The sequence below is a fragment of the Patagioenas fasciata genome, chromosome 4, assembly GCF_037038585.1.
Source record: "Patagioenas fasciata isolate bPatFas1 chromosome 4, bPatFas1.hap1, whole genome shotgun sequence".
Classification (NCBI taxonomy): domain Eukaryota; kingdom Metazoa; phylum Chordata; class Aves; order Columbiformes; family Columbidae; genus Patagioenas; species Patagioenas fasciata.
The window spans coordinates 4711779-4732838 of record NC_092523.1 but is presented as its reverse complement, the minus strand read 5'-3'; the positions used below and the strand labels follow the sequence as shown (position 1 = coordinate 4732838).

Genomic DNA, 21060 nt, shown 5'->3' with positions numbered 1-21060 from the left:
GGAAGCATATGAGTAAAAACAATTCAACACAAACTACTGCAGTTTTCGTATATTATACATATATATTGAATCTTGAAGTAAACTAATGTTACTCTTTCCTGATTTTAGACGACTGTTTTCTGTTGCTGATATTTTCATTGTTAAATTATGATCACTGATAGACACTTGTGTACTTTATATATCAAACTTATTACCAAATATTGAGAGCTAAACCGCATAGATTCTACCCTATTAGTGTAGAAACATATGCGATATGATGAGGTTTATGTCACCGCTAGATTATATTCTGAGTTGGTTTTGTCCCTTTGTATTTCAAGGTAACAAATACAAAAGAAATAATCACCTGGTACCACTTAGAGGCACATTAACAATACCGTGTAATTCAGTAACCTTTTGCTGCAATCATACCAATCAGTTTCATTATTGGATATTGTATAAAAATGCTCTGTAAGCCACGCACTTCTCATTTGAGCTTTAATAAAAAATAAACGAAGAAACAGGAATACAAGAGGCAGATCTGGAAAAGTTTAAGCATTCTGTATTCTAATAATCACACCTACTCTGAAGCACATTTGATTTTTGTTAATGAACCATTTTAATTTTCACAACATTTTGATAACATTATGACTAGTCTATTTCTTTTAATATCCAAGAGCAATCAACAAGTGCAAGCCAAATGAAGCAATTAATTTGAAAAAATACAACCCAGCGTATTAAAATGTAAATCAGGATTTGGGGATATGATACATAACCAACACCTGCCTTTAATGTTGAAAATTGTATCCATTTATTACAAAGTAGAACATGCTCAAATGAACTTATTCCAGGCTAAATTCTGATTGCAAGTGAATATATTTTCTTTCATTTAGTGGGACAAAGCTTTTATAAAAGATCTTGTTTCTCAATAAAACTTCCAATTAACTCCACGCACAAAAACAAGAACTCTCATTACTATACATAGAGGATCAAGCTCTGAGACATCCATAACTTAACTGAATCTGTAGCAGTTAAATAGTAACAAACACAACATCAGGAAATTTATGAAGACTCACTATTAAATAAAAAGGAGAAATAGAAGTATTTTAATTAGATACCATATTGTTTCTGTTGACTCCACAGAAATAAATTCAGCGTTACTCGGAATCTGGAATAACATCTCACAAGTGTCTTCCAGGGTCTATGTTTTAGAAACATCTAAATCAGAAATGACTTCTCCAGGAGCTGGGCTTATGCGTATCGATATAGCTGTGCTTTTCCATCAAACCATAATACTTTAAAGAACAGAGTTGATTGACACACTTTTGTTCATAAGCATTGGGATTTTCACAAGTCAACTTTACATTCATCTTCACAACAGTGTATTTAATTCAATAATAGTGTCACGGAGGCAGTCCAGAAATCAATTTAGGCCGGCAATAAGCTCCAAACAGACTTTATTCTGACCAGATCTGTTTAGTGGAGAACCAACTGGAAATGGGGTTTATCCATAATTCTTCACCACTCCGGCAACATTTAATAAACTGCAGGTTCAATACCAGTTGGGAACAATATTTTCATACAAGAGAAAAAAACCCATAAGGCAAGAAACCGGTTTGCAGAGTTTTCTTGTCTGTACAGTTACGTTTGTGTGTTAGATTCTTACCCTCATACATATACTTCTTTCTATAATTCCCCACTCAATTATCTCCCATCCAACTGCTGACTGAGAGAAGAAGGAATTCAATATTTCCTTGTGCTTCTTTAATTTTTCTGTGGCGCAAAAGGACGACAAATGCAATGACGGCCTTTATTTGGCCCTTTAAACAATTGACTGTGCTCTGGTCTTTAAAACACACAAACCCCCCAATTAAACAAAAGTAATTTCCTCCTGTAATTGAGAAAAAAATATATGTTAAAAGAGCAATAATCCTAAACAGAACCAATGTATCTTTCAAGTTAAAAACTTCATTATAATAGTTTTCCAAAACGTTGCATCTAAGACAAACCCAGTAACGTCAAGTGAGGTATCACATACCATGAAAAGCAGCACAATACAGCAGGAGAGACACCTTAATGGAATTTAGAATTTAGGGCTTTAGGGTTCATTTATTCATTCCTGTATTAATCCGTTGTGTGACTCTGGACAAATCCTTCTTTTCTCTATTTCACTTTTCATACTCCATTAATTCATCTATTTAACATGAAAACCTTGAAGTTTCATGATGGGTTTCTCAGCCATTCAGCACAATGAAAACACTGATTTTAAGGCAAATGCCACTGCAGAGTGAATCATATTAGAAGAGAGAACCAAAAACTAAGTGAAAAATGCCCATTAAAACCTGAAAGGCATAGATATCTTAGATAAACAATGTCACAACCACAGAGCAGTATGAAAAACTCTCATTGTGTAAAAAGAGAGAGTAATATATTGAGAGAGAGTTTTTCAAAACAACGTGGGAGACTAGACAGTAAAAATAAGAGTATTCAATGTATTTCTTTAGCAGAAGAGCCTGTGCCACTGTGAAAAAAGATGCAGTGAGCTCATAGATTTGATCTATGTACATCTGTCACAGAAACACAGAATCCCAGACTGTGAGGGATTGGAAGGGCCCTGGAAAGCTCATCCAGTGCAATCCCCCCATGGAGCAGGAACACCCAGCTGAGGTTCCACAGGAAGGTGTCCAGGCGGGTTTGAATGTCTGCAGAGAAGGAGACTCCACAACCTCCCTGGGCAGCCTGGGCCAGGCTCTGACACCCTCACCGGGATGAAGTTTCTTCTCAAATTTGAGTGGAACCTCTTGTGTTCTAGTTTGCACCCATTGCCCCTTGTCCTGTCACTGGCTGTCACCGAGAAGAGCCTGGCTCCATCCTCCTGACACTCACCCTTTTCATATTGATCGCCATGAATGAGTCACCCATCAGTCTCCTCTCCTCCAGCTCCAGAGCCCCAGCTCCCTCAGCCTTTCCTCACACGGGAGATGCTCCACTCCCTTCAGCATCTTGGTGGCTGCGCTGGACTCTCTCCAGCAGTTCCCTGTCCTTCTGGAACTGAGGGGCCACAACTGGACACAATATTCCAGGTGTGGTCTCCCCAGGGCAGAGCAGAGGGGAGGAGGACAAGAGAGTGACCCCCAAGCTGCCTCAAAATGGCGGCACTTGAATCACCTCAGGGCTCAAAATGGCGGCAGTAGAATCACCTCAGCGCTCCAAATGTCACTAAAATCACCTTGGCCACAAGGGCCCAGTGCTGGCTCATGCTCATCCTGTTGTCCCCAGGACCCCCAGGTCCCTTTCCCCTACACTGCTCTCTAACAGGTCATTCCCCAACTTATACTGGAACCTGGGGTTGTTCCTACCCAGATGCAAGACTCTACACTTGCCCTTGTTACATTTAATTAAATTTTTTGCCTGCCGAACTCTCCAGCCTGTCCAGGTCTCCGATGGCAGCACAGCTTCCAGTGTCACCACTGCTCCCAGCTTGGTGTCATCAGCAAACTTGCTGACAGTCACTCTATTCCCTCATCCAAGTCATTGGTGAATATATTGAAGAGTACTGGTCCAACCCTTGATGCTGTCCATGTCGCCCAAAGTACCAACAAAGCTATTTAGCTGCTGTTACGTGATAAATTAAATGTTTCTACCTGTCCCTATGCTACATTTCACAGACAAACGGTACTGCTGCAGTGTGAATAACTGTGAAAATGTGACAGTGCAATGCCCCAGGGAGGAAGAGGAGGGTCCCCCTTCCTCTGCCTTTTCCAGCTCCCCAAAACACACCCCTGTTCACTCCGCTGCAGCACGGCAGCTTTCCATCTGCTGGTCTGACGTGTTAAAAGAGAAATAATTCAAAGCAATAAGTGGTTGTCTTTCCTGCTGGGAAAGGGCGATGACTAAATTCATAGCACAGGGTTTTTCAAAAGAGGTGGACCCAATTTGAAGACAACTGTGACCTGAAATTTGGGCCATCTTTTCAAAACGTTCCGTGGTTTGATTAATATTACAATGACATAGAAGGGCAGAGCCAAGAGCAGGAGCAACAGCCCTCAGCTTCATAGCCCTCCACAGTCTTAGAATAGTTGAATAGTTTGGGTTGAATGGACATTTAGAGTTCATCCAGTGCCACCCCTGCCATGAGCAGGGACATCTTCACCAGCTCAGGTTGCTCAGAGCCCCGTCCAGCCTGGCCTGGGATGTCTCCAGGGATGGTTCATCCACCACCTCTCTGCCCAACCTGGGCCAGGCTCTCACCACCCTCAGGGCCAACAATTTCTTCCTCATGTCCAGCCTCCTTTAGTTTAAAACCATCACCCCTTTTCCTGTCACAACAGGTCCTGCTCAAAAGTCTGTCCCATCTTTCTTATCAGCCCCTTTTAAGTCTGGAAAGGTCACACTAAGGTCTCCCTGGAGCTTCTCTTCTCCAGCTGAACACCCCAACTCTCTCAGCCTGTCCCACAGCAGAGCTGTTCCAGCCTTGGGTCATTTCTGTGGCTCCTCTGGCCCCTCTCCAGCACATCTTAACTCCATTCTCTAAACACAAAGGGAGATATTGTTTCCCAGAAACACTTCTGATGTTCAGTGATCGCACACAGGAGTTACACAAGTATCTCAGAGGTTCTAAATAACGATACTCAAATTAGTCCCAAGTGCAGTCTAATTGGAAAATTTCACTAAGTGTTATTTTTGAGCTATTCTACATAACCTGACAAAATGTTAATACATTTTTGATTTAACAGTTCAGATATTCAGGCTTATTATTAATGACAAAATAAGCAAACTGTAATAAATGGAACGATACTGGAACAATTGTGTTACTACAGAAAACACACTTCTCTATAGAAACACTGATTAGGGGTTGTTTGAAGTGCATTTCTTTTGTGCGCTTCTAATATCTCTAACAAATTTGTTTGAATGACTATTTGCTAGAAAACTCCTTTGTAAATAAACCAGTCACTGTCCTACTGCAAACAGATTAACTGTATTTGACAGTAAAACACACAAAGCACCTGCTGTGTTTGGTGTGTGACTTTTTCTACCATCAAAAGAATTGGTAGCAATGTGGTATGATTAAACTTAGAAACAGCATTTTCGATTGCTGAATCTTTCTCACTAATAATGTACTACACAGGAGCATTTTAGAGAAAAGAAAAATAAAGGAAAATGAAGAAACCCACTAGATGGTGCTGTTATACAGAAAATAGAGAGTAGCAGCCCCATTCTCACTGCTAAAAGTGAATGAAGGTGAATAAAGGTGAATGATCCTAAGTGCAAAAAGAAAGGATGCTTCACTTTTTAAAGGGCACATTTGATACCAAAATCCTCTTATTTTCAGTGCTGCCTCTGGTACTCCGGAGCTGCTATATCCATAATACCATCCATACATTCCCACATGCACACAAGCACAGATAAAACGTTCACCGTATGTCATAAAGCCCACTACTAAAATTAAAACTCCCATTCTGCATGACAGAATTTTTGCACACAGGTAAAGTTTTTAGGCACATTGTGCAATACAGCGTTGCACTGTTGTTCACTAATTTCTTAACATGTGAGGGATGACCAGTCTGTGATTTTTTTCCCCATTTGGGGAACATCCAAGGAGTGCAAAAAGTGCCAAAGGGTCTCGCTACTGAGTAGGAGCTTTTGAAGCATTGACATTGCAGCTCTATTGACTTCACAGGTTAAATGATGGACTTGACACCATTCCAGTTTAAAAGTTGCTTGAGCTCCATGAGGGAAGAACTTAAAGTCATATATGATGTCACCTGAATTTACAACACACTTTCTCCAGTCTACACTAACACACGTGTATTTAAATTCAATATATAAGTGTCTCTATACAGAAATTGCCATTTGGTTGTGCTTCCCTAAACACCAGAGCTCAACAAGTCTAGTCTTAAACCGCTATGTAGGCCACGCGGTAATATTTTTGCAATTGTTTCTTATGATTTCAATACTGAAACCAACACGTTTTCAATTCTTATTCCGAAGCTCACGTTGAATCCTTATCTCAAGCATCACAAATCACTTCTCTGAAGAACATATTTACAAGTAAATTGAAATACTCTACAAAATCCATTCTGGGACTGAACACCCAGTGCAGTCATCTGTCCAAAAAGCAACAACACTTTAAAGGTAATCACTGAACAATAAAGCATCTCTTCTGTTTGCTTTATGTCACATTTTGACTGCTATTAATTTTATTATAAAAAAGCATCCTTTGCTATTGTTGTACCTAAATAGTGTGTCTTTTCAGTTTATATACATATATATATATATATATATTTTTACATTACACACTTACTACCTCTTTCATTGCATTTAACAAGCGCTGCATTCACCAGCCCGGCAAAATATCCCTAAAGGATTATTAATATCTTCAAGAAATACATCACGATAGTCCATTTATTAAGTATGAACTTCATTTTGCAGCCTGGAGGATGGTGACCAGTGTCACCGAACACTTTGTTTCTCATCAAACACAGCCATCTTCCAAACTGTAGACTTGCAATGGTCAAAAATATATTAAAGATTGAGTTACTCTGTCCTTCTCGTAACAAAAAATGGTCCATTTTCAATACTCTGCGACCTATCCCAAATATAGGAACACCTCAAGTACCACAAATCATTTTAAGCACCTCTTTCAGTTCTCAGTCATATCAATGCCTTTATAAACCAAAATATTTTTATACTCAACCAAGACTCAACACAATGTTGATATTGGAGAATAAAGGGGTGACACAGAGGCCCAGCAGTTCCAGGTGTAACATGGAGCAACTTTACAGACAAATCAATGTGTGAGCACACACAGAAACAATCACCGGAATATTAAAATATCATTAAGTATAGGGTGTGTCTAGATTATCATGTATTAAAAGCAAGCACTATATGTAGACATTTAAACACAATATTTGTTTATTGCATTCATAGATATTATTACACTCCTTTTATATGAGTCTATAGTGGACACATCGTAAACATCTTCATATTTACAAAACTGTTGTACTTAATCACAGAATCCCAGAATGTCAGGGGTTGGAAGGGACCTGGAAAGCTCACCCAGTGCAATCCCCCCATGGAGCAGGAACACCCAGCTGAGGTTCCACAGGAAGGTGTCCAGGCGGGTTTGAATGTCTGCAGAGAAGGAGACTCCACAACCTCCCTGGGCAGCCTGGGCCAGGCTCTGACACCCTCACCAGGAACAAGTTTCTTCTCATATTTAAGTGGAACCTTTTGTGTTCCAGTTTGCACCCATTACCCCTTGTCCTACCATTGGTTGTCACCGAGAAGAGCCTGGCTCTATCCTCCTGACACTCACCCTTTACATATCTGTAAACATTAATGAGGTCACCCCTCAGTCTCCTCTTCTCCAGCTCCAGAGCCCCAGGTCCCTCAGCCTTTCCTCACACGGGAGATGCTCCACTCCCTTCAGCATCTTGGTGGCTGCGCTGGACTCTCTCCAGCAGTTCCCTGTCCTTCTGGAACTGAGGGGCCACAACTGGACACAATATTCCAGGTGTGGTCTCCCCAGGGCAGAGCAGAGGGGCAGGAGAACCTCTCTGACCTACTGACCACCCCCTTCTAACCCACCCCAGGTACCATTGGCCTTCCTGGCCACAAGGGCCCAGTGCTGGCTCATGGTCACCCTGCTGTCCCCAGGACCCCCAGGTCCCTTTCCCCTACACTGCTCTCTAATAGGTCATTCCCCAGCTTATACTGGAACCTGGGGTTGTTCCTGCCCAGATTCAAGGCTCTACACTTGCCCTTGTTCTATTTCATTAAATTTTTCCCCGCTCAACTCTCCAACCTGTCCAGGTCTCTGGATGGCAGCATCCTCTGTACAAGAATTATTAGCCTAATTTTTTGTGTCAAAATCTAAAGCAAAATATTCAGAATTGTTGGAAACGGTAAATATCCTAGGGTGCCCTGCTTGAAACCCCTAGAATGTGAATTTTGGCAGTGATCAGCATTTGGAAAGTGTTGTCAGCACATCCCATTGACACAACTACTCTTCCAGAATCTGAGAAATCACTCTCCTATTCATCAGTAACCCCAAGTGCCCACTAATCCTTTTTTTTCCTTTTCTATTCAGTCTTGCCAGAGCAAAACTGCCATTTCTTGAGTGAAACCAAAATGTTCTCCAAATTCACATTAAAATCTGAACAAATTTCTCTACGTAACTTGAATAAACTTAGGAAAGTGTCATGAGGGGAGGTAGAAGCTGCATCCTTAGTTGCAATAAGAACCCAGAAATATTTAATGTGCATAAAATACATACCAAATTTTATTAACAAATTACTTGACTAATAAACCCCGGAATATTTGGATTTAAATGATCTAAAATTGAAGCAGGAACATTTAAGTCAAAGGATGAAAAGTGAGTTGTTAAACACTTACTTTTGCAATTAATCAACTTCAAAGAGTAATTTCAAGCAGCAAATCTAATAAGAAACAGATCAGCGAACTCTCCTCGTTTCTACATAAATTATCCCTGAGAAGCAATAAATGACAACTCTTTCCAAAAGTTCGCTGTTAATAACTTTACACCGCAAGTCACCGTTGTATGGAGTATGACATTATCATGACACCTATTTAAACACAATAGCTGAAGTGCTTAAAACAAGTAGAATAACGATTTCTGTTCTATGTGATGATATTTGGATTGAGAAAGCATTCAGAAGATTTACACTGCTGTCATTTGACACGTTAAGCCACAGAAAGCTGATTCTGAAGTTAAAAATAACGAAGGCTGAGAAGTGTTAAATATTACGGATAAAACCTGTAAACTTAATTTTGGTATAGAGGAATTCTCTTTTCATCTGATACAAGGTTTAGTATGCACTTCATACCAAATACAAACTGATCACAATCAATATAACTGATACTGTAAAGTAAATATACTGTGAAATTATTTTAACTAGAAAATAGAAACTTCCTTTCTCTTGCTGCAGTAATAATTTACCAGTATCAACATTAAAGATTTTCTCCACCACCTTTTACCAGTCTGGTCATTTTCCTTGCTTGTGTAATTTAAGGATAAATTCACAATCACCCATCATTGCAGCTTTAAATTTGGGCTTTCCCTGGAGTTTAGGGAATGTCATCTCTGTTGCAAAATCTGGTGTGAATAAATCTCATTCAACAGCTAAGCAGTGAGGCAAAACACAGATAAAATAATAGTTTCAATCTTTGCATCCTCAGTAAGAGGAGAAAGTTTCCATGGAGTTTCTTAAAATTGGGAAGAGAAAATTCTCAAAAAGGAGAACTACTTTTTTCCACATGTAATTGTGAATAGCACACAATACTATGGATATACATCTCCCATAGTCATCCGTGATGCCTGCAACGTCACATAAAGTAGAAAAGTCTTTACCTGAGGAGAAAAATGACGAACAAATACAGTCACAAAGAGGCAGGGGACTCTATCAGATGTCCTGTGCGGTCTTCACTAAATTCACTCAGCACGACTCTCTTTGCATTGAACCGCAGCTTTTTCCAGAGAGCAGCAGCAGCATCATCAGTTTGGGACTGAGAAGCCACATGTTTGCTGTTATTTTTTGTCAAACCTCTGCTGTCCAGAACATGCAAAGTCCCCAACAAAAGCCAGAGTGCAATCAGACCAAACAAGGATATTTTTCACAGTATTTTACCAATGAGGGACGGTGAGTGACAAGGCCCTCAAAACCAGGCAGAATTCCTGAAATCTTGACTCACAAGAATTTTACATGAAAAACTATAGATCTAGAAATACATGTATTTAAAAAGAAATAAATAAAATCAGTATAGTTGATGCAGGTAGTCCTGTTTCATTTACTTGAAAAGTACAAGGGAACTGGAGTCAACCTCTGGGTCCTGCAGTAGCTCCGAATGGTTTTAGTCTTCTTTTTTGCTTCTTCCTACACTTATCCACACATTTCCTGTGGTCACATTTCCACCTCTAACTCCATTTCCCTTTTGTTATTATTGTATACTCATTCCCTGCCTTTTTTCAATATCTTACTCAGTCCTGGAGCTTCCCTTGATCCTGTATAATTCACCTTTTCTACTACCATCTCCAATGCAGACCCAACAACAGCAAGCCGTAGATGCAGAAGACAAGTCCAGCCCAACGTGAGATGAACCACCCACACTACATCTCCACTTTAGGGCCATAAATTTGGTGAAGGGTTTGGAGAGGAAGCCATATGAAGAGTAGCTAAAGTCACTTGGTTTGTTCAGCCCAGAGAAAAAGAAACTAAGGAGAAACCTCATGGTGGCTACAGCTTCATAACAAGGGGAAGAGGAGGGACAGGTGCGGACCACTTCTCTTTGGTGACCAATGACAGAACCCAGGGAATGGCAGGAAGATGTGCCAGGGGAGGTTTAGGTTGGACATCAGGAAAAGGTTCTTCACCCAGAGAGTGCTGGACACTGGAATAGGCTCCCCAGGGAGGTGTCACAGCCCCACACCTGACAGTGTTCAAGAAGAGACTGGACAACGACCTCAGACACATGGTGTGAACTGTGGGGTTGTCCTGTGCAGGGGCACGAGTTGGACTCGATGATCCTTGTGGGTCCCTTCCAAATCTATAAGTGAAGTTAACCCAACTGTAACTGGCTGCTGCCAGCTGCAGGGACCCTGCTTACCATGTCCACACCAACACAGACATCTCCTTATTCAATAAGAGCAGAAGAGGGATTGCCTCTCAGAAATTTCATGCTGTTCAGACAGGAAAAGTTGGAGACTGATGGAAAAGGCTCTGCTGGGACATCTGTGCAGGGAATAAAACTAAGGAGTACTAACCATAAGCAAAGATCTTGTAAGCATCCATTCATCTCTTCATCAGAGGGAAAAGTTAAGCTATCTCAGCTGCAGAGCAACAGGCCCACAGCAATCAAAGGGAAATTGAGTTGCCCTAAATAATGAATAGTTCCTGATGGTGTGTGAAAGATGCTTGTATTGTAACCTGGTGTATATAATCAAAGGCTTTGTGAAGCACTGGAACAGGCTGCCCGGGGCAGTGGTGGGGTCACCATCGCTGGACGGGTTTAAAAGGCGTTTAGATGAGGTACTTAAGGACATGGTTTAGTGCTGGAGTTGGGTTATGGTTGGGCCCAATGATCTTGAGGGTCTCTTCCAACCAGCATGTGTCTATGAATCTAAGTCAAAAGGACACTCTTTCCTAATAATGATAATTTTAACAGACCCTTACCGAAAGTCAGAATGAAAAAGGAAAATATTTCCCGATTTTTTCACTTTCTAAAGAGTTCTCAAGCATGAGATAGGGAATAATCATAACAGGACTGGCAATGAAATGAACAGTTAAACAATTAACTGATGAGAAAGTTGCTTAATCAAGACTGTAGCTGCTGCTGGAATAGAGGCTGGAGCACTTTGCCTGCAGATGAAGCGACTGGCACCAGCTGTGTTTGAAAGACACTTTTTCCATATCTTTGATTAATATAATTCATGCCATAAGTTGAACATTCATGTTTCCAGGCTGCCCAGCTCCATCACCATCTTTATGTTCTGACTTCCTGACTTGTCAGACTAACATGATTCTACCATTCAACCTACTATAGGTCTCGGTCACAGAACTGGATTGCCAGATTAATCAGACTTTTCATTATTTAGAACCACGTGGCTAGATTTTGCAAGGACATTGGGACAAAAGAGGACTTCTTTATCACAGTTCCACAAATAACTCCTTACAATTCAAGTCCATCAGCAGCAAACGACCATTCCTCATTAAAAACAACAAATCTGCAATCCAAGGAAATGGACCTGAACGAAAAGGGAAATCTGCATCCCGTTCAAGAACCACTTAGTTAAAAGCACTGTAAATCGCATGGAGAAACACTTCATTTTCCAAGCACTTCTGATACTTACATCAAATTCATTTAATGCAGCGGCAAGCTCTCCTATGCCGGTGTGCCCCTTGTTCTCATCAGTAGGTGAGGTGGCCTGGGCAGCGTTGGAGATCCCAGCAATTGCTTCTTGCACTTGCTTGAAGACGTAGTCCCTGTTGGCCCTGGTGGCTGCAACGTCGGGGTGACGGAGGAAGGCTTGGGAGGCGGTGTAGAGCATGGTGGCGTTCTTCTTCAGAGCACCTCGAGCTGCTGCCATCTCATCCCTGCAGTGAGGATCTTTCAGTTCCTACACAAGAAACACACAGTTTTTATACTTGGTAATGGATTTTTTTATGTTAGAATGTAGTTAAGTGTCCCTGCGTCAATACCGTCCAGAGGTGGAATCAATGACAGAATCCACTATAAATCACAGAATGAAATTCTTCGCGTGCCCTTTACTGCTGTGTAGATACAGTGGTTGCATTCTGCTCACAGTGTCTTCTCATCAACGAGCCTTTACGCTTCCCTTATTCAAAGGCTGTCAGAAAATTTATAGAAAATATTCAAAATTATTCTTCCCGGATTCAATCTGACAATCACATGAAGGCAAAACGAGTGCGACAGTCCTGTTGCAGCAAGCGCCATAGCTTTGCAAGTACTCATCTGTGTCACTCACAAAATCATTGTAAGGTAGACCTTTAAAAATCAAAATAAAAAAATCACAATGATGAATATGTTTTGAGTTCTTTAAGCCCTAATAAATAGGTTGTTTTTGGTTTTAGCCTTCATATTTTGTCCTATTCCTCATTATCATGTAGCATTTGTTTTAATGAAATATACTTTTGTTTCCCCTGACAACAAGCATTGGATGCTGTGCAACGTTACCAGAATAAGATGCCACTGTATTATGGCTATTTAATCCCTGAATCTATTTATCTACAGGATATATCAAACTGTCAATGGAAGCCTTTCAAACATTAGTTAAGTTAATCCTGACACTATTCGTAAAGAGGAAGAAAATATCACTTCTGTTTTAAAACTACTAACAAAGACGTTTGGAGATTTTAAGTTTACTTACACATGGAATCTACAGCAAAAATTAAAAAATAAATCAGATTATTCCAGATTTAAAGTGTTTACCCATTGACCAATTTCAACCACACAGAACTGCCGGTATTCAGAGAGAACTAAGTTACTAAAAACTTTATCAGGCTACAAAACAGAAGAGAGGAAAGGAAAAATCTGTGAACAACTAAGTAGTAACTTTTCACGTTACCAAGATTTTCTGGAATTACATGGAACACCCCACTGGCATTATAAAAATGACCCTTAAGACCAACAACTTTAAAAGGTTTATACTAAGATATTTTGTTATCTTTCCATACCTCCTTTAAGAACTTAAGAGCCATATATATCTTCAGTAGCTTTCACGTTTTTCTCTTTTTCCCATATTTATAGCTACACAAGGGAAGTGTCTGCCCACAAATAACAGCACCGTTCATGCAGTGATCAGATTTTACATCTTTAATTTCTTTAATTTCAGTCTAATTCTGAAAATATTATATTTCATTAAATACGGGAGTTAATTGTGACTACTGCATGTCCCAGTTTTGTTAAAAACAAGTTTCTCTTTTAGTGAATTTGCCTGTCAGCTAAAGCCTTCATATTAGCTGCATTTTCCTGGAGAACCAGATACATGTTTGGGTAAACATAGCAATGGAATGTGAAGTTATTGATAAGCACGGATGGACATCTTGCGAGAGGGGCAACGAGAAACAGGTGACCAAGAGACTGACCAACGGTGTATAACATCCCATTCACGTGAATACTTCAGATAAAAGTGGGAGATCACGAGGATCGCGTCCCTTTTTCCCTTTTTCGTCCCTTCTGCTTGTGGCCGACATTAGGAGAGGACCTTGCGAGTCATCCCTGCGAACTGAGGCCAGTGAGAGACTGAATCCAGCTCCGGTTGGCTGCAGAGTCCAGTCCAGGACTTTGGGTGCCGCCTCTGCAGTTGCTGAGACTTTCGAGATTGGTTTTGTATATTTTATATTATTTTCTCTATTGTTATCAGTAGCATTAGTAAAACATTGTTAATTTTTCCAACTCTCTTCTCTCTGTCCTTCTGTCCCTCCCGATCGCCTGTCTGCAGTGGGAAGGGGGGAGAGGGGTTAACAATACATCTGCCAGGGTTTTATTGTCACCCCGCAATCAAAACCCTCGACACTGTAATATAGAAAAGAAAGAAATAGAAGCATAAATCTGGAAAGCCGGGTTTCTAAATCTGGTGTGCTGTGCTATACAAAGTCTACACTCCTGGATGATTAGTGGTGTTCAAAAAATCTGAATTTAGAGAGACCTTATAAAGCTCCAGAGTGACAGCACTGTCTGGACTCTTAAAAACAACGTTTTTCCAGGATAAAGTTATCTTGATTGCAAAGTTGGGTAATTGCAGGCACTGAACAAATGTTATCGTGACTTTCTGATCTTTATTTCACCCGCCTTAGTAATGAACGGAGTACTTGGTCTTTTTTAGCATCTGAAAATTAATAATGATGGTTTTCAACACAAAGTAGGTTTCTGTTCTTCCTGAATTTGAGTTATATTAGAGTGCCAAAGAGTGACCTCAAATCAGCACGGCTTAGAATTGAATAGGAATAATCATCAAGTGAAAAGTATCCTTAACCTCCTGAATCACTTGCCTTTTCACTCTTCATTCTGTTATTAATTGAAACCGCTTGGAAAATATTCTTAAAGAAACTACATTTAAAAAAAAATTATCACATTCAAAATAATCAATGTGATTAAATCATAGGCCACGACACAGCAATCGCACATGTTAAATCAGACTTAGCCATAAAGTACAAGATCTTTAGAACCAAGATTAACTTTCTTAACCACTGCTTTATAATGGACTCACCTGTTGTCGTCTTGCTGCTACATAGTTCAGTTTGACCATCTCTTTTCCAAACTCTTTGAAGCGATTTGCTAAATCTTGCTCGTTTGTTGCGTTTTTCACGGCTTCTAGTGCTTCCTCCACCTGGAACATGATATATCGAGTGCGTTAGCATTTTAATCTGGGTGCGCTCTTTGACAAAGTCCATAGCTATTCTGCCCAATACTCTCTATTATATGCACTCAATTTAGTTTTTATGTCCATCACTGTACAGTGGCGCTATGATAGTTACACTAACTTTAATTAGTTTTCTTAATAGAGAAGCTGGGTGATTGTCATTCTGCATTACTTTCCATTGACTATACTTTGGTATCACGTAAAGCTAATGTAAAAGGCACAACTATATTAATTACCCCGCTCACTCTTGTTGGATGAGATGTTTAATATCTGCGGGTTTTAAAACAAAATAGATGAATATATTCTTAATGCGTGGTGCAGGTTTTATGGGAAAACAAGAGGAAGTTATTAATTCTGGATGAGAAATAACTTTTGAAAAGGGAACTCAAACTTAGCGTTAAAATTTGAATTTACCCTGATATACGCAAAATACTGTATCCTTGGGAAATAAATGAAGCAATGGTAGATCCAACTCAGAATATAGTTATTATTTTCTCAGCTTTCCTCTTGCAGTTACTTTTAAACTGAGAAAAGAATCTACCAAAGAAAATATATCTGCGGTTACTCAATCATGCTGTGGTTGAGATATAAACCATCAGTAACAGAAACAAGTTAACCTACCAAATATACCATGAAACTTTACCTTACGTACAGCAAGAAACAAGTATCTGAAGGGATAAAACGCTGATTTTATACAAGAAGTAAAGGAAATTTTCCTGTGATTAGATTAAAGTTGTAATTTATCTGTTGTTACATACATTCTCGTAACTGAAGCGATAGGTTCTAGAAATATTGTTCAATACAAGTGTTTCAGTTCTCAATCTTTTTGCTTGTAATTGCATTTCTATCTTGGGAGGGAGGGAAATACAACTTCTTTGTGTTGCTCTGTGTTTTCCTACAGTGAGGGAGGATGTTTTTATTGTCAGCTTTTACCTTCTTACTGCAGATTTAAGAATATCCAGAAATTACAGGGCAGAGGAGTAGTAAATCCATACATTTCTATGGGAAAACGTATAACTAAAGCGCATAAATCCATAGCTGTTGTGTTGGAAATTTTATACTGAGAGTTCCAATCTCCACCTTATTCAGAATCCAATTACCTTATTCAGAATCCAATTACCTCTTCATTTACTCTTTAAAAGAGCAGCGTTTTTTTGAGCTGAACGGCCTGCCTTATCCACTAATACCAATTACAAAAGCATCATTGTATTAACTATTTCATTCTCGCAGGATTCTTTGTAAAATATGAACATCTTCCTTTCATATCCAGAAGCGTTTATATTAAACTACCTGAAATATTCATCTTTAATCTGTTTGCAAGGCCAAGCACACGTATGACAAATTGATACACGGGTTTTTAAGTCCTGCCAGCTCTCTGTTAAATAGAATTGCTAGAGAATTTGTTACAGATTGCACTCCGCTAATCGGATTTTGAAAGCTGTTCATCATACTCTTTCATGTCAATCGGGGCTCAAACCCACGAAATTCCAAAATGAAGATGCTGGTTATGAGAAACATCACAAAGGACATGAGTACAACCCCCTGTTTGATTAGAATTGCTTTTACAACTTCACGTTGGAGCAAGAAGTGTCCTCAGAAAAACACAACTTCAGCCAGCTGTGCAGATGTGTGCCTCTGATTGATTAACAAGCATTAATTGCAATAGACTCGTAATTTTGTATATGCGTGATCACATATATTAGCATATCCTATTTTAGGAGTGTTAAACAAGATTCCGCGCAACAAGCACTGTTACTAATCTTAGTAATGCAAGATATAGTCTACAAGAAATGACCAACTGTCTTTCCAGAAAGCATCTCCATATATTCATTCTAAAACGTGAACTAAAATGCACTATTTCCCCTGAAGTCTGAAGCAGGACTCACTCCTTTCACAAGCTTCCAGTGAAAACTGATTCGAGTACATTTCAGTATAAATCAGGCTTCATGGCTTTGACATGTAGAATGATTATGGCTTATTAATTTTAAGCTTAACTCACCCCACTCTTTGAATGCTGTCATTGAGTAAATACAAGAGCTGTTCCTTCAGCAATTTTCTAAGTGGGGTTTTTTTATGCTAATACTTCAATTTGTATTCATGTCAAACTAGTTTGCATTATAAAATAGTAAAATATATATACACAGTCAATCCTCAGACATAAAGTACCCTTTTTAACCTAAAAAAACCCCAATCTTTAAGTTAAATTTTGTTAAAAACCACCAGAGATCTCTGGCTTCTTGGAAACAGACCCAATAATAATATCTGACAAATGTAGATATTACAAACCGCATTGCCATACACTGCCCTGGCAAATCTAGAGTGCAAAATGTCTCAATAAATACACCCACGTCCTAAACAGTGTTAGGCATCTGTGTTTGAAATGACATAGTACACGGCCATAAGAGAAGGGAAAAATCTCAGCTGTGAGAACAATATGAAAGAGCTCAAATTGGAATTTTAATCGTAATGTTTCGAAAAATCTGTTGTTTATAATATTGAAGTATTAGTCTCACGAGCAAAGGATTTTTTGAATTACAGCTGCATGGAATGTTATAGTGGGGGAAAATTAAACGTAGACAGTGCTGACACTGCACAGAATCAGAGCCACGTGCTGACAACTACAGGAGCAGCTTTCTGTTCATCAGGGCAGAGCTGGGCAGAAAAATCGGGATGTTTTCATTATGAAAACAGTTTTCAAACTATTTGGCTTCTCTGCACATTTTGCAAGAAGAGTTCTCATTGTTTTATCCAGAATATAATATAGTTGTACCATTACACTATAAAAAGACACAAAAACCCCTCAAAACAACACCAACTTTTTGGGCCGTTATTAAATAATTCTCCATCTCCTCTGCTAAAGTAACACATAGACTCTGCAGGCTTTAAATATTCTGTATCTGAGTTCTTGAAATTTTTGCTGTTTCAGGGTTTTGGGTTTTTTTAATGCATCAGTTTCAACTGTGAAGTCTTTTAATACCATTGTATAAAAATGTGAGTGGCGGCAGCCAAAAGCGTCTACAAATCCAAACCAAACTATCCGACAATCTTTAATTCCTCTGCCTTCTTTTCTTCCTCTTTGATGCCTGATTAGGCACTTGTACTATTGTCTCACTCACAATTAAAGATTCAATCTTCTGACACATCCAGAAGCCATGAAGAGGATTAGAACAAGAAGAATTACTGTAGTACCTAAAGTCTGCCACAAGATAGCGATGCTTTACAAGTCCTGAGTTTGCAAAGCACGGGGATAAGATGTGAGTGAATGCATCTGTTTAGATCAGAGAGCTGCTTAATGCCGTTATTAGTCCAGTCGTTGAAGAGATCTGACAATTTTTACTTTGTCTCCAAAACTAAAATTCTGAAAAATTAGAAAATGAATGAGACTAATGCAGAAATGTGTTATCTCCTATCTCTTTATCAGCACAGTGAAACAGGGCAAGAAACGTGAACAGCGAAACCTATTAGTGATTTGTTCCCAATTTTGCTAGGGACAAAAGTTGCAAAACCAGTAGAGAAGGTTAAAAATGCACACACATACAATTTTCAGATGGGACAGGAGCCTCATGACATCGGCCATGTCAGCCAGGATGAGCAAGCGGGTGACAGCGGAAAGCAAGGCGCGGGCGGCCCGCACCATGGTGCCACGCTTCACCGAGGAGCACGGGTCATCGGCAAACTCCGAAGAGGCAATCCGCATTGTTTCTCCTAGAATAACAGCAAAAAAGATCAGTTTTACACTTCTAGATTTTTCCAGAATGTATAAAGAACTCATTACATAAACTAACTGCTGTAAAGAAAAAAATGAATGGCTTAGTTATTGAATATTGAATTGCTCCGGAGAAATATTTTCTTTTAACATGTATAGCAACTGTCTCAATATTCAATACTTAATTCTCAACCTGTTCTTCTTCTAGAGCAGTCAGCTGTAACAATTCAAAAGGAAATCAAAGTACCAAGACATGCTGAGACCAACCAGCACTTGTTGGAGAAATACGGAACTCACCTGCACTGGTCGGATGACGGGACAGAGCATCCCAACAACATCATCCCAATTGCATCTCTCTACAATTCTGCCTTCAAACTACATCCTTCTCCTTCACTCCTGCTTTCCAGTCCTTCTTGCTCACTTATTCTGCTCTCCCCCACCTAGAAGACTTATCGCTTCTATTAAAGGGGAATTTTGCATTTCTTTTTTTCCCCAGTCATAGAATCATAGAATCATTTCAGTTGGAAGAGACCCTCAGGATCTTCGAGTCCAACTACAACCCAACCTAACCCCAGTAATAAACCATGTCCCGAAGAACCTCGTCTAAATTGTAAGATGCTACTGTAGACAGTAAAGTTTAAATTTAGGATCAAGTGCTTTTTTATTTTTTGGTGAACACCCTCCACCTTTATCAGAAGGAAGTAAAATTATCGTCAATAATAGGTGAGACAGTTGTAGCACACAATGGCTGAGAACCAACCGCTGGTTACAAGAACAATGAAGCCTGCTAGAACCATTAAAAAGGGAGTAAAGTTATGTCCTAAGGAAAATCAGGCAGTGATTGTAGAGAGCATGTAATGATGTACAGGTTCTTGGAGACACCCAGAGGGGAATTAAGAGCCTCCAAGATGAAACTGGGGATGGATAAAATCTCTGTGCATAGATTGGGGATTGAAGTAGATGATCTTCTGAGGTCCCTTCCAATCCCTAACATTCTGTGATTCATTTAAACTTGGAAAAGACTTTGAAGATCATTGAGTCCAACATTGCCAAGTCTACCACTAAACCCTGGCCCTAACAGAGAATTGTAGAATCATTTTGGTTGGAAAAGACCTTTAAGATCATCGTGTCCAACTGTTAACCCAACTCTGCCAAGTCCACCTCTAAACTATGTCTCCAAGAACCTCATGTCCACATCTTATAAACTGCTCCAGGGATGGCGACTCCACCACTGCATTGTGTTCTGCCGTGTAGATTTGTTAAAAGCATTTAAAATCAGCCAGCCTAGCTACGCAATACAATCCCATCAATATATTGCCTGCAATTCTCTGTCAAACAAGAACTGATTTTTTTAGATGATGAACAGATTTAGCGTTCTTTATAGCATTATCTGTTGCTGCAAGACAGCTCTACATGCAAGTTAGTTTTTTAAAGCTTCTGTATTCTCTAAATGCATCATAAACTTTCAGCAGTTTCTATATTTAAGTTCATTGGTAATGACCTTCTTTTCAAATCTCAATGTTATTTATTCATACAATAAAAAAAAATATGTCCGTACAGCTGAATTAATACGTTTATATCAATTTTCACTTACCTTGCTACTTCATTGCCTTAAACCTACTCCATCGCATTTTCTCCATGACACTTTCACCAACAATTTGAGTTAACAACAGATCAATAATCACGCAAACCTCGTTTCTTAAGGAAATCAGATTTTATATTAACTCAAATTTTCCTATTATTTCAGAAAAAAAAAATCCTGTTTGTCTCCAGGGTAGAAACTCGGAAAGAAAATACTTCTTAATGTGAAATCAAAGCATATTTATATTGCTTTTCAGACCATTATAATAACACCAAAAAAAAAATCTCAGATGGCATAAGTTCCCATAAGACAACACAAATACTGGGTGAAAAACTTGAGACACTCACAGTAAATAATTCCCATTAGAAAAATTATCCTTATTATATTACCATTAGGACTGTATGTTCTTATTGTAATTTGTCTGCAGTATATCTTGGATGATAAGCTGATTATATATAATTTCAGTCGGAAAAATCAAATGGCTCATTTCTAAAGCTGCATACATTTATTGAATTCCTATGATGTTGCCAAAACTCTCAAAAGATTTCTTAAGAGACAAGAAACAAACGATCGCTATCAGGTTAAGAGACAACAAAACAAATTTCTAAACATGTTCAAATGTATTATTAATGTATATTAAAATGTATCGTTGCTCAACATCACCAAGTTCTGGGTACCTGGTCTCTGCAGAGAAACAATCCCATGCATTTGCCTGAGGTGCAGAATGACCTTATAACCCTTGAGGTTATAAGGAAGGGATGTATTCATTTACGACACCGGACACACGAGGAATCATTTCACCTAATACGTGTATAAAATTACAGTAGCTGTGAGCTTGGTTAAATGTAGTAAAGTGTTACATATTCATGAAAGATTTAGCAACACCTATACATA

General features: G+C 39.2%; 1 protein-coding gene across 3 annotated transcripts in view; it reads right to left on the bottom strand.

Annotated features, from left to right (window-relative positions):
• The window catches only part of CTNNA2 (catenin alpha 2), a 529887-nt gene that overhangs the window by 357204 nt on the left and 151623 nt on the right, over positions 1–21060 (bottom strand). For 2 of the 3 annotated variants that reach the window (XM_065836058.2, XM_065836059.2), the window contains exons 4-6: positions 18417–18583; positions 14726–14845; positions 11846–12112 (exon numbers count right to left, since the gene is read on the bottom strand). The exons of the other annotated variant lie outside the window; for it this stretch is intronic. In XM_065836058.2, the coding sequence (XP_065692130.1) occupies positions 11846–12112; positions 14726–14845; positions 18417–18583 (554 nt within the window). The remainder of the gene's footprint in view (positions 1–11845; positions 12113–14725; positions 14846–18416; positions 18584–21060) is intronic. 3 annotated transcript variants of the gene reach the window in all.